General features: G+C 42.6%; 1 protein-coding gene across 1 annotated transcript in view; it reads left to right on the forward strand.

The window, feature by feature from the left end:
- GLG1 (golgi glycoprotein 1) overlaps positions 1-13,351 on the forward strand; it is an 84,955-nt gene that overhangs the window by 35,527 nt on the left and 36,077 nt on the right. Inside the window, exons 2-4 of the mRNA XM_074583276.1 lie at positions 4,004-4,036; positions 6,564-6,650; positions 11,770-11,985. Of these exons, the coding sequence (XP_074439377.1) occupies positions 4,004-4,036; positions 6,564-6,650; positions 11,770-11,985 (336 nt within the window). The remainder of the gene's footprint in view (positions 1-4,003; positions 4,037-6,563; positions 6,651-11,769; positions 11,986-13,351) is intronic.

Genomic DNA, 13,351 nt, shown 5'->3' on the forward strand with positions numbered 1-13,351 from the left:
AACACCCACAGTCTGGCTGAACTTCTGCCTACCCTCTTTCATAGGAAGGTAGTTGCTTTAATTAACATCCTTTCTTAATTGACTTGTTTGATCTTTTTGAGATCCATTCCTGATTTTAGGGAGATAACATCTACTGGGTTCCTCCCATCCGCAAGCCAGTTGCCTTTTTATGTTGCTGGTTTGCTCCATGCTGGTTCTGGGTGGTTTTTGCTTGAGCGGGTCCAAAGTCTGTTGTCTTCAATGCCTGAAGATTATCCATAGTTAGTATGTGGGAGATGCGTAGTCCTTACTTCTCAGCAAGTGCACAGCTACTCTTGCTGTAAAAGAATAGTGGAAATGTCTGCTGTCATCCCCTGTTCTGCTCTAAGGAGGGGTTAAAATCTGGGAATAAAGGCATTTGTGCGGTTGACTTCAGACTCTCATATTTGCATGCCATTTGCAAGGGAGCAAAGGAAAGGAAGGTCAAGAAGCTGCTGGTGATTAAAATAATCTCTGCAGAGAGTTCTCCCAAGACCTTGAGTTTCATCCACAGTAGCTGATTAGGATTCTTACCTTGCTTTTCAAAATCCAGTGGTGTGAATTATTTTTTTTTTTCAGGCTGTGATGGAATAAGACAGTTTGGTTTGTATACACAGCTGAAAGGGGCTCTGACTCAAGCTGTGGGGGTGACGTTAACTGCACCCCAGGCAGTGTGCTCTTCACTAGATAGTGATACATAAAACTGGTTCATGATGTGGCTACGACTAGATAAGTATTGCTGGGAATCAGCATGATGATGGTCCATTTCTGAAGATAGAACGCCAATGCCTTGTGCCTCCTTGGGCCTGGGTTGTGGTGGTGGGTTGTTCATTTGCTGTATAGTTTTGACCTACTTTATACCACTGCTGAAGCAGAGAGATTTAGAAAGGGATGGCTGTCACGGCTTGTTTCAGTGAGTTGAGATCTGGTGTTGATGACCTCATAGTCTGGTGGTGATATGACTTCATACAAACCTTTGAATTTCTTTGTAGCATTCACAATACTAATGCGGTATGATTTGTGCCTGTTGTACGTGGTTGAATGGAAGGAAATGCTTTTTCTGTTCAACTTTTCTTATAGCTGGTACTTGTGCTAAATGCTGCTTTTCCTGGGAGGTAGGAAGTGGTGCTCATACTCTGGAATGTGAGTGTTAGTGTGTGAAGGAGTTTGGAGAGCTTTTTAGAGAAGTGCAAAGGGAGGCAATATATTCCCACCGAAGCTGCTAAATATCAGAAAGCTGCTGTGAGCCCAGAGGCACATGTACTTTCAGTAAAGTCTGGTTTTAATCCTTCAATTAGGAGCTGTAAGAAAAGTCCTTCTCCTCGCTAATCAGTGGAACGTCCTTGCCATCAGCTTCCTCTCCTAAAATGCCTGGACTAGTAGGCGGTGCTGGGCTGCTCTCCTCCTTCCTCCTGCCCCGGGGGGCCCTCTGAGCATCCCTGTTCCTCAGGCTCGCCACATGGGAATGACACAATGCAGCTTTTCTTGCTCCTCAGCTTCTCTTAGTGGTAATTTGAAACTTACCTTTTTTCCTGACTCTTACTGCACAAGGATATTGTTCTGCAACTGTTCTTGTTGGGAAGGTTTCTTGGGTGGATGTAGCGGAGGGAGGGCCACAGGCTGTCGCCTAAGGCAGGCAGAACTGGTGGAGGCTGTGCTGGGGAGATTTTTCTTCCCCTTCCTCAAATTCAGCCCTTCAGACACAAGATTTAAAAAAAAAAAGGGTTATTTTTCTCCTTTTGCTTCAATGAAATTGGGAGAAGCGGGTCAATATTGCCACTGAACCCACCTCTCCTACACTTACAATGGTGAGAGGGAAGAAGGATCACAGATTTTAGCTAGCAGGTGGTCATCTTGTTCCTTGTGTGAAGGATTATTGGCTAGATGTTATGCTTTTGCATATTTAAGTACTGAACTGCGAATGTATGCAGTACTAAAGCTTAGTTAACATCCCATTTAACTTCCATTACTCTTCTCAGAAGAATAAGGCTTGATTTCTCAGCACTGAGGTTTGCCACAGAGCCCAGGGAAGGCTGGTGTTTCAAAGTGCAGTATTTTAATGTTGTGTGGTTCAAGAAAAGCTTGTTCAAGCTTCCCAAGTCAGTGAGAACCAGTCTCTTACCTTCTTGGGCTCATCTTCTCAGAAAGACTGAGCCTTAATCTTTGGTGGATCTGAAGCAAAGGTTCCTGAAGCAACCAAAAGAAGGGTTTTGGGAGAGTGCTTTCTGGCCCTTTCAGATTCTTCTGCTTGCAGATGCGTTAGTAAGTCCTGTCCTCTGGAGAAGAATTACAGTGCTAGCCTATATATTTTTATAAACTATCCTCGACTCAGACTGAGACAACAACTTCAGTGGAGGGCATTCTGACTCTCAGCTTTTGAAATTAGCTCAGTCTAATACCTCCGTCTGGTGCCAGATGATTAGGATGGGTGCCTAAAAGTAAGGAAAAACTGCCTTGGAAGCCATGGTAGTGTTGGTCTTAGAGGCTGCTTTAAAGTAGTGTAATTTGGATGTCATCTTAGTTTTCAGTTGTGAAAATCAATTCTGCAGTATGAGGATAAGAAGCAGACTTCTCATAGCCTTTAAAAAAAATAGTTGGTATCCTAATGTTCAAATTGATGATTACTTCGGGAGGTATGGTTTTAGATGGTGGCAGTCTGACCAAACTGCAATTAATTACTGTAATCCTTCAGGTACCATTTTGGTTTTTATGTTCTAAGCGGAGAGGTAATTTCTGCCACTTCCCGCTATACAAAATAAAAGCTCTTAGTTAATAATGGCTGTAATTAAGGACTTGGAAACATTTCCCATGCTCTCTTTTTCCCCATAAACTTGTGTTTGTGCTTTTGAAAGCAGCAATGGCATGTGCGTTGGCGTAACACATCGTGCAGCAGCACATGTGTGCTCTGAAAAACTTTTTTTTTTCCTTCCAAAACTGATGAAATGCTACTTCTCTTATGTCATATATCTGAGGTCTAATGTGTTAGTGTCAATGGTGTGTTTAAGCTTTAGTGATTTTGAGTGCCTGTGGCTCTTTGAACGCGTCTGGCATCTTCAATATCAGTGGAAGCGGAGACTTTGTGAGTCAGGGTTGATTTTTCTGTGGGCACGATGGGCGGGTGATTTTTGTCCTGCGATTGTGCTTGTTTGCTATGGCGATGAGATACGGATTTGTATGATTAACTTTTTTTTTCTAGGAGCTCTCAGTTATGAGAGCTACTCGGCTGGAGGGAGGACAGGATGGTTTGCAGCCCGAGTTCTTCCGAAAGCAGCTCCCTGTGGAGCGTGGGCGTTTCTCTCCAACATGCTCGCTGGGCTGGTGGAGGCCGCACGTTAGGACTTGGCGGTTGGGTTGTCATGAGGACACAGCAGTACCTTCCTTACTAGAAAATAAAGAACATAGTGAATATTTTGAAATGATGTGTGGATATTGGATGTTACTGGCTTCTTGTGGTTGAAAGTGCGAATCTCAGGGCTGCTTTGGAGCAGTCCCTTCATGTCCAGGTGAAAGAAAAGACATTGCTTCTCAAATGGGGAATACAAACACTTTGATCGGGGAGGGAAGCGAGTCCTAGTTCTCTCCTTTGTGCAAGCATGAAAGTTATTTTTCATTAAAACTTTACTGCCAAATCTTTGTTTTCCCACAGATGCTTTTTTGCCTTCTTAGTTTGGGCAACTGGGCCAAACACAAGCACATTCGTTAACGTTTTTGCAGCATCTACATAAATGCTGCTACTCTTGTGCCACTTATCTTCTGTAGAGTTAAGACAGCGGTGTGTCAAAAGTACCTGTTATTTCGATCTTTTTGTTACTTGGGTATTATCGCTCTTACTATGTGGGTTTTAAAATTTCCAATTGCTTATGTCAGACTGTTTCTTACAATGAAAATGAGTTGACAGTATGTTAGTTTCTATAAGTTTTGACTCTTCTGTATGTGAAATACACCACATCAGCAGTGAACTGATGCTCCTTTTTTCTCTTTTCAGCCAGATAACGAAATCTCTTCAGACTGCAATCACGTAAGTACTGCTTTCTTTTATTCAGTCTCTAGCTGGGGCATCTGCAGCTTGGATTCCTTATCAGCCTTAGGTATTTTGCACAGTTTGTTAGTTTGCAAAAGGCATTAATCAGGACACGTTTGGATTTCCGTGCTGGCCCGTGGAAGAAGTACACAAGGCGACTTCTTTAACCCAGTTTAGCCACTGTGGTCTTACTGGAGACTTCGTAGTGGAACATATCTAAGAGCTTTATAAACTGTACTTCTGTATCAGAGGAGGACAGCAGACATCTTTCCTATTTTATAGCTGGGGGGTGGTTCCCGTGAGTTACTGGGAGCAATGTGATGCGCTCCTTTTGGGAAAGATGTGAGCAGTACTGAATTTAAACTCTTAATTTCAGCTGCTGGAGCCTTCTGTATTACTTTCACAGCTGCTAAATTCTTAGACTCGTTTGGAAGATGCTGTGGGGGTGTGATATTTAGAGGCAGTTTGAACCACTTGGCTGGTTTTAGAACAGATTTCCTCTCAGCACTGTGTTTAACAGTGAGCAAACTGTTAGCCAGTTTTCAGGCTGTCAGGCTGACTCGTCAAATCCCGAGACTCTTAAAAAAAAAAATCATCAGAGCTAATGTTGGTATTAGGTTTCCTTTGGCTTTTCTCACTTGCATTCTGTTAGAATATGCCTTATCAAGATCCTTAATTGTTTGGTTAGCCCTGGACACAGACAAGCGTGTGCCTCTTGGTTTCAGATGCTTGAGAAGCTGTATTTTGGTTTGTTATTGGAAGATATATTCCAGAAATGAAACCCAGCCATGCTTTACAACTAGTAATTTCCAACTGTGTTTATAAATTAACCTTTTAGCACTGCGCTGCCTAACTTCATGGCAGCTGTAATTCTCCGTCATGCAAGGTTGGATCAGATGAAGGGCACATCATGTTTCTGTTTAAGTCTCTTCTTTTTTTGAAAAAGAGAAAACTTCAGTAATTAAAATGTATCTACCTGACATTTAAATGTGCCAACAGCAATCACCTGAATGAAGAAGGAATTGAGAATTCTAGAAATCAAAGTTGGACCTTTCCTCTGCTGGATTAAATGACAGTGTCTCTGCCAGAAGGCAGATAATCTGGCTGCTGTGGATTCTAGAAGCCATTCAGGAATCGGAAGTGTGGGCAAAGTCTCATTTGGCCAGGCAGAAATTGAAGGGGAGTGATCAAAAGCTGGACCGCAGAGAGATGCCTCATGTCCAGATGTCATCTTTGGCTCTCACTGCGGTCTTTGGTAATACAACAGCTTATCTCCTGGGAAAATATTCCCTAGCACTAGAATCTGGGGTTTTAAACTGCAAGTTTAACCTTCCTTCTGACTGTGGGAAGGCTCCTTTGGAGGGCATCTCACTTTGAAACTCCAAATTTTGAGATTACAAATGCAGAGGTGTATTCTTATGCTCTTGGCCCTCATTCTTGTCCTTCCTGTCCTGGCTGGGAGAGGTCTACAGCACCCTGCAAGGACAGGTTCCCTCTTTATTCACTTTTTTTCTATTAAACCTGTATATTTCCAACATCTTACTCCCTCTGAAATCCTGTAGGATCCCACCATCTCCTTTGTTTAACTTTTCACAACTCCGTGATATGAGGTGTGGAAGGCAGTGCAGCTGTGCTGATTCTGTTTCTAGTTCTCTGTGCGTGCTTCCACCCTCTTGGGGATGACGTAAAACTGCTTTCCTTGTGCATGTGTTTTCTTAGCGTTTTGTGAAAATTGAAACTTCAAAATAAAGTTCGGCCAAACGGTCTATCTTTTTCTATATTGATTTGATTTTGTCACAAAGGCAGAGTATTTGAAATTAATTTTTAAAACTATTTAATCTTTACATTAATAAAAAAGTTTAAATGCAACTTAAGTTCCTAGAGAAAAACAGAGTAAGTAATAGAGCTTTTCTTGGGCAACATCTCAGCTATTAATTTGCTGGGGTTTTGCTATCTTACACTGTATTTTTACTTCGTGGTGCCTGAGGAGGACATCTGGGATGTGTGTATATCTGCAGAGTGTGACTTGAAGTGAATAAGGGACCAGCTGCATTGTCTTCTTCCTTTTTTTTTTTTTTGCTAGGTTTCTATTAGCTTTTCAGCATGAAATCTGCTCATATTGAGGACTTCATTTTTGTTAATCATTTGCATGAGGTGGACAAGCCATGGCACAGAGGTGTGGCGGGGTAAAGACGTTGCTAAATATGCAGCAGGCATCAAGTTACAGCTTTCATTGGTTTATCCTTTTGGTTATATCTAATGAAGACAATTTCGTACTTGCTTTTAATGAGTCAGCTCATGACGTTGCGGAGAGACTTAACAGTCTGAATTTGTGTGGAAGTCATTGCAGAAATGAAGGGACAAAAAGTTGTTGTCAGGGAGACTTTGCCTTGATTGTTGCGCTGTAGAAAGTGATGATACAGATTGGGAATAAATGGTATTTCATTCTTTTCTGAAGCAAAATATTAGTCATCCTCCCTGGGAGGCTCTTAAACCCCCTTTTCTACAAATGCTCTCTCTACAGCTCTTGTGGAACTACAAACTGAACCTGACTACAGATCCAAAGTTTGAATCCGTGGCCAGAGAAGTCTGCAAGTCCACCATTGCAGAGGTAAGCCAGGAGAAAGGCATGGCTGCTATTGTGGCACTAAGGATTTTTCACTTCTTTGTGTTGGTGAATTAATGTGCAAATAATATTTTGGGTTTGACTAAGTTCTAGTCTTACATGCTGGGTACAAGCTGGTTACCTTAGTGGTGCCAGGCAAAGAGGCCAGGGACAGAAATGATAAACTAACAACCCATCAGCTCTTACCTGGCCTTTTATCAGAAGTCTCTTGTGGATTGGATTTGTCCCCTCTTTATCAAGGCTTGGACAATTGTAGCAGTGTTGGTGTAGCCAGGGCTTCCACCAAATTCAGCACGAGGCTGGCTTTGGATTGTGCCTTGCTAGCAGAGAGGATAAGCGCATAGACATCAGATGATTAATCAACTTTTTTTCTTCTTCGAGGCTCAAAGTCTAATTACTCCAAGGACTTTCTGTTAGGAACTTCCTCTGGCTTAATTCAGTCATGAAAACGTGCTCTGAAAAACATCATTTGTATATCCACCAGAATAACTTCACCTACCTGTAAACTTGTTTTTTTAAAAAAAATAGTTTGCCCTAGATGATGGCCCCGTTGTGGCTTCTAAATTAAGTTTTCTTGAAAGACAATCAGTTGCATGACTAGCAGATTGTCTCTCTGACCCCAGTTCATGTTGGGAGTTTTATTTTCCATGGGTCTAGCTTTCAGTGGTGCAGACTTGCTTATTAGACAAGAGGAATATGTCAGTGCTCACAGCAGGTTTAAGATGAGTGGTTCCCCAAGCTTTGATGGAATCGCCTACGTGGTTCCCCATTCTTTACAAAGCTTTCATTTGAGAGTAATGCACAAAGGCCTAAGAAACTGAGGGTGTCACCAGCAGCCTGGCTCCAAATGTTTGGGAATTAGTTGTGTAGTTGAAGGGTAATGGATTGTTTTTTCTTCGTGGCCTGATAGGGTTCTGCTTCTGCTGCTTGGCACCAGCTGAGTTGTGGTAAGAATAGCATTAGTGGGAAACCATTATTTAGCGTAAGGAGAGATGAAGAAAATACTTAATACAAGAAGGCTGGAAGATGAAACAGTGGAAGGAAAACAGGTTGCATCAAAGGGTTACCTTGTGTTTGGAGTTTGGGAGCGAGGGGGGGTCAATCTCTTCTCCCAAGGAACAGGCGATAGGACAAGAGGAAACATAGAATCATAGAATTGTTGAGGTTGGAAGGGACCTTTAAGATCATCGAGTCCAACCTTTAGCCTACCCTGACAAGAGCCGCTTCTAAACCATGTCCCTAAGTGCCCCATCTACCCTTTTTTTAAACACCTCCAGGGATGGTGAATCCACCACCTCCCTGGGCTGCCTATTCCAATGTTTAATAACCCTTTCAGTGAAAAAATGTCTCCTAATATCTAATCTAAACCTCCCCTGACGTAACTTGAACCCGTTTCCCCTCGTCCTATCACTTGTCACCAGGGAGAAGAGGTCAGCCCCCATCTCTCTACAACCTCCTTTCAGGTAGTTGTAGAGGGTGATAAGGTCTCCCCTCAGCCTCCTCTTCTCCAGGCTAAACAACCCCAGCTCCCTCAGTCGTTCTTCATAAGGTTTGTCCTCCAGACCCCTTACCAGCTTTGTAGCCCTTCTCTGGACACGCTCCAACACCTCAATGTCCCTCTTGTAGTGAGGGGCCCAAAACTGAACGCAGTACTCGAGGTGGGGCCTCACCAGTGCTGAGTACAGGGGGATGATCACTTCCCTAGTCCGGCTCACCACACTATTCCTGATACAGGCTAGGATGCTGTTGGCCTTCTTGGCCACCTGGACACACAGCTGGCTCATATCCAGCTGGCTGTCAACCAACACCCCCAGGTCCTTTTCTGTCAAGCTGCTTTCGAGCCATTCTGCCCCAATCCTGTAGCGCTGCATGGGGTTGTTGTGTCCCAAGTGCAGGACCCAGCATTTGGCCTTGTTGAACCTCATATCATTGGTCTCAGCCCATCGGTCCAGCCTGTCCAGATCCCTCTGCAGAGCCAACCTACCCTCAAGCAGATCAACACGCCCGCCCAGTTTAGTGTCATCTGCGAACTTACTGAGGGTGCATTCGATCCCTTCATCCAGATCATTGATAAAGATATTAAAGAGAACCGGCCCCAGTACTGAGCCCTGGGGGACACCACTTGTGACTGGACACCAACTGGATTTAACTCCATTTACCACCACTCTCTGGGCACGGCCATCCAGCCAGTTTTTTACCCAGTGAAGAGTACACCTGTCCAGGCCATGAGCAGCCAGTTTCTCCAGGAGAATGCTGTGGGAAACAGTGTCAAAAGCTTTGCAAAAATCCAAGTAGATAACATCCACAGCTTTTCCCTCATCCACTAAGTGGGTCACCTTATCATAGAAGGATATTAGGTTTGATAGGCATGACCTGCCCTTCACAGGGGGTGAAGGGCACACAGCCTCAAGTTGCACCAAGGGAGGTTTAGGATGGATATTAGGAAAAATTTTTACACTGAAAGTGTTATTAAGCATTGGAACAGGCTGCCCAGGGAAGGGGTTGAGGCGCCATCCCTGGAGGTTTTTAAAAGCCGGGCAGACGTGGTGCTTAGCGATATGGGTTAGTGATGGGTTTTGTCAAAGTTAGGTTGATGGTTGGACTCGATGATTTGAAAGGTCCCTTCCAACCTGGGCAATCCTGTGATTCTTGAAAATGCTCTTTTAATAGTCTGTTTAATTAGCATTTTTATAGAGTGACAGTCTGGCATTCTTGTAAATGATGCCCTCTAAATCTGGGATATGATGTCTAAAAGCAGTGGGAAGAGTATATAGAATTTTAGCTGTATATTAACCACCACCATTCCTCTTATAACTGTGGTGAATGATGACGTGAACTGCTGATATTTTGCCACTTGATGAGTGGTTTCAACTTAAAGAAAAAAAAAGTTGGATAAAGAACAATAATCTTATGTGTTTGATCTTCTGATATTTAATACCGAGGCAGGTGCATAAACCACTCTGCTAATTTTTAAAGGTATTTCTACAACACTCTTTAGAACTAACTATGTAGTGGGCATGTACTGCTAACATATAGTATTAGTTTATTAATATTTTGCTTTAATTCCCATTGACAGGTAGGTGTTTTCTTGCTGGGTGGCTGAGCTCTGATTTACGTATTGCTTTCTATTAAAATACAACTAGAAGAGTATTTTTTTTAGCAGAAGTCATTTGGGAATTGGTGACTGCCCCAGCTGGGTATGTTCTAAAAAGTGTCCCTTTGATTTTATCAGCTAAACACAGATTTAGATTTTGGTTTTTTTTTTCTTGGCTGTTATGATTTTTATAAGTTCTGGCAATAGTTTTAATCTGGTTTTATAGCTGGCTACCAGGTAACGGTGTTTGCTTCAGAAGTGGCCAGGCAATAACGTGATCACTTGGTCTTTTACGCACTTCAGAGGCTCGAGCCATGGAGCCCTGGGGCTGTTGCCAAAGCCGGGCTCTTCCAAAACCAGCACGTAGGCCGTTGTGTGCTGGTTTGGCTGGCGGTGCCTGAAGTAGGACCAAACCCAAGACGCAGTTTTTCGGAGAAAGCTTGCTCAACTCTCTCCCTTTCACCCTGCAATGAATCATATGTGTTTTCACTTCAAAATGTATTTTATGCCTTATCTATAACAATTACGTTGACCTTAGTAACTATGCTTCTCTAATAGCTATATAGAATAAATACAAAATGTTCTACCAGCCTACGTCTGCCTTCAAATAATGGTGTTTAAAATACTGTTTTATTTGTTATATAGAAAGTAATGGCCTCATAAGCTGAGGCAGAGAGGTCTGTTTTATTTGTCTAGTCTGACCTGCGTGAGTCTGTCGCAGCATGCCCCGAGTTAATTCTTGTTTGAATTAAAATATATCTTTCTGGAGATACCTCTTCATATTTTACGATTTCCAGTATAAAGATTTCAATTTATTTGAGAACTGGTAAGATGGTTCCCAGTCTGTTCCCGTAGCACTGCCCTTGCTTGGTATTGGAACCTGCCTGGATTATTGATGGCCGTGGATCTCCCTTTAGATTGATGAGCCCTTCAGTATGTGTACAGGAACAAATCTTTGATGTCACCAACTCAACCCATGTATCTATTGCTTGAAAAACTGTCACTACTGAACTTTGGGGTCTGGCTGTCACGCGTGCTTTCTGCGGCATTGTGGCCATGGTTCTCAGCATACTCCTGAACTGGAGACGCCCGGAACCGGCCAAGTATTTCAACATGGGCTTCCCAGGGTTAAAAAGAGCCTGTGTAATCTTGGTACTCCTTGGAGCAAGGCATTGCACTGCTCCTATCACAGTATTCCTTAGGGAGCATCCTTAACTGATAAGCAACTGTGTTTTCCCCTTCCACTGTCAAAACTGCCTGCATCTTTTACTTCCAAAGGTGACGCTTGTGGCCTCACTGTCTGCTTCCCTGAGCAGCGCAGGCTGTGATTTATACTGGGGACCTGTCTGCTCCTGTACACTGCTTTTCCAGTCCCTGCACAGCTTTCAGCTTTTGTTAGCCATGATTTTTTATTATTATTTTTTTTTAGACCACTGGGTAAAATGGTTTAGTACCAACAATCAGTTCCTATAAGAGCCTGATAAAAATGAATTTGAGGATTTTCCTCTAAGTAATTTTCAGCTTCCAGCAAGTTATAAACAGTTCAATAAATATTGTGTTGCCTTTTGAATCAGTCTCACTCCTAGCCAAAATGTTATATTGTACGAGGTCAGGTGGCTAATGGGGGGTCCAAGTATGATTTAGTGATGCAGTAATACGCTCAGTTTTCTAAATAAAGGTTTGTCAAACTAGCATTTTTCCTACAAATCCACTTGATTGCAGGGGTTCAACGTGATTATTATGAAAGATGATTATTGAGCAGGAGGGTTTATAATCCTCAAGGTCGCTGCGTTTGCTTTCTTCAGATACTGGCACACATGAGGTATTTCTCACTTCTGAAATATTTTCAAGTATTCGGACTTACTGAAAATCAAACTAAAGCCTAGAGGGTTTCTTTGCCAGCAGATTTTGAAGCTACAGATGCAAGTTTTTTCGAGGATTTTTTTTTTTAAGAAGGTTAAATTCAGTAGCTGCAGCCACTGTATTTTTATTCTATTTTTTCTTAAACAGATCAAGGAGTGTGCCGATGAACCAGTTGGTAAAGGCTTCTTGGTGTCATGTTTGGTGGATCACAGAGGCAACATCACTGAATACCAGTGCCATCAGTACATCACTAAAATGACAGCCATTATCTTCAGCGATTATCGGTTGATCTGTGGCTTCATGGATGACTGCAAGGCTGACATCAATCTTCTGAAATGTGGCAGCATTCGACCTGGAGAAAAGGTATTCAGAGAACATGGAGATTGTCGATAGGCTTGTAAAAGTCATTCACTTAAAGAAACTTATGTGGAGACTCTGCAACAGTACTATTGCCTTACTTGCAACTGAGAGAACACACGGCATATCTAATATCTGTGAAAAGGGTGATGTCCTGATTCCGTATAGTTCCTTTGTAATAAATATGTATTTGTTCCTCTCTGAGGGACTGCTGTTCACAGAGATGACTTCCATTTGTCTTTCCTTCCCTTACCGCACCGCAGGTGAGCTGGTAGGGAGTTGTCTTTTTCATCACGCTCTTGTCAGGCTCGACTCGATACGCTGAATCCAAACAATGGGTTTAAGCAGACCTATTGCCAGGATTATTTCAGAGTCTGGTTGGGTCTGACGCAGGAAGGTTATCATGGTGCGATAACCCTTTCTGTTTTCGCAGGCTGTGGTTGATAGACTGGATCAAGAGCTTTTATCTGTTCGCTTCCCCTTTCTCCTGCCCACTTGAAAACGTGTGAAGGGCACGTAGTAGTACCTAATGTCATATTTTTAGTAGTACAGACTAATACTCTACTGCTTTTACTAAATAAATCGGTTTTCTCTTGCCACATGAGACTTAAGCGGAGCTTGGCACAAAGAAGTTTGCGGTGACTAGATATGGGGCTCTTTTGAAGGCTCTGTCTCTTCCTTCCTACTTCAGCGTAGCCAATGCAGGCAGCAATTATGTCGTGCTGCAGGAATGAATGGCTGCCTTTACGGTAATTTTTTATGTTTAGGGATAAAGTTAAAATTATATCATCTTTTTACAGTGCTCTTTAAAATTATAGCTCTTACGTTCTTAAGAATTAGTCTCTTAAATTGGCTATTACTGAGAAGGTAAAAAGATTTAACAAAAAATATACACTTCTTAGGTTTAAAAAAAAAAAAAGAAAGGTCCTAGTTTGAGATATTCACTGCTGTAAGCAGCCTTCCCATTCGTGGTGTGTTAAATTGAAGTACTAGTGTATTCCAGAAGACTTAGCTGAACAACAGAAAGCAGGAAAATAAGGACTTGCTTTCAAGAACAAAAGCAACTGTGGAAGTGGGAGGAATGTGCAGGCACCACAGGTTCAAACTGGTGGCAGCTGAGGAACTTGCTTTCTCCATAAGGTAAAGGCTTGCTTCTAATCCTGGGCTGAAGGACCTTATGAAATGAGAAATTGCTTTTAACCACCAGTATAGAATCAGAAGTGTCGTAACAGGAGTCCTGGCTGTCACATCTACACATTACCTGTGGCCTGATCGAATTAAAAGAAATTAAAATAGTTCTGGTAGCACGGAAGGGGTACAGTAGCCTGGATTTCATGAGCCAAATCTGGTGTGGCAGAAATGAAAGCCGCGC

This window comes from Larus michahellis, chromosome 4, assembly GCF_964199755.1.
Source record: "Larus michahellis chromosome 4, bLarMic1.1, whole genome shotgun sequence".
In the NCBI taxonomy this organism is placed as follows: Eukaryota; Metazoa; Chordata; class Aves; order Charadriiformes; family Laridae; genus Larus; species Larus michahellis.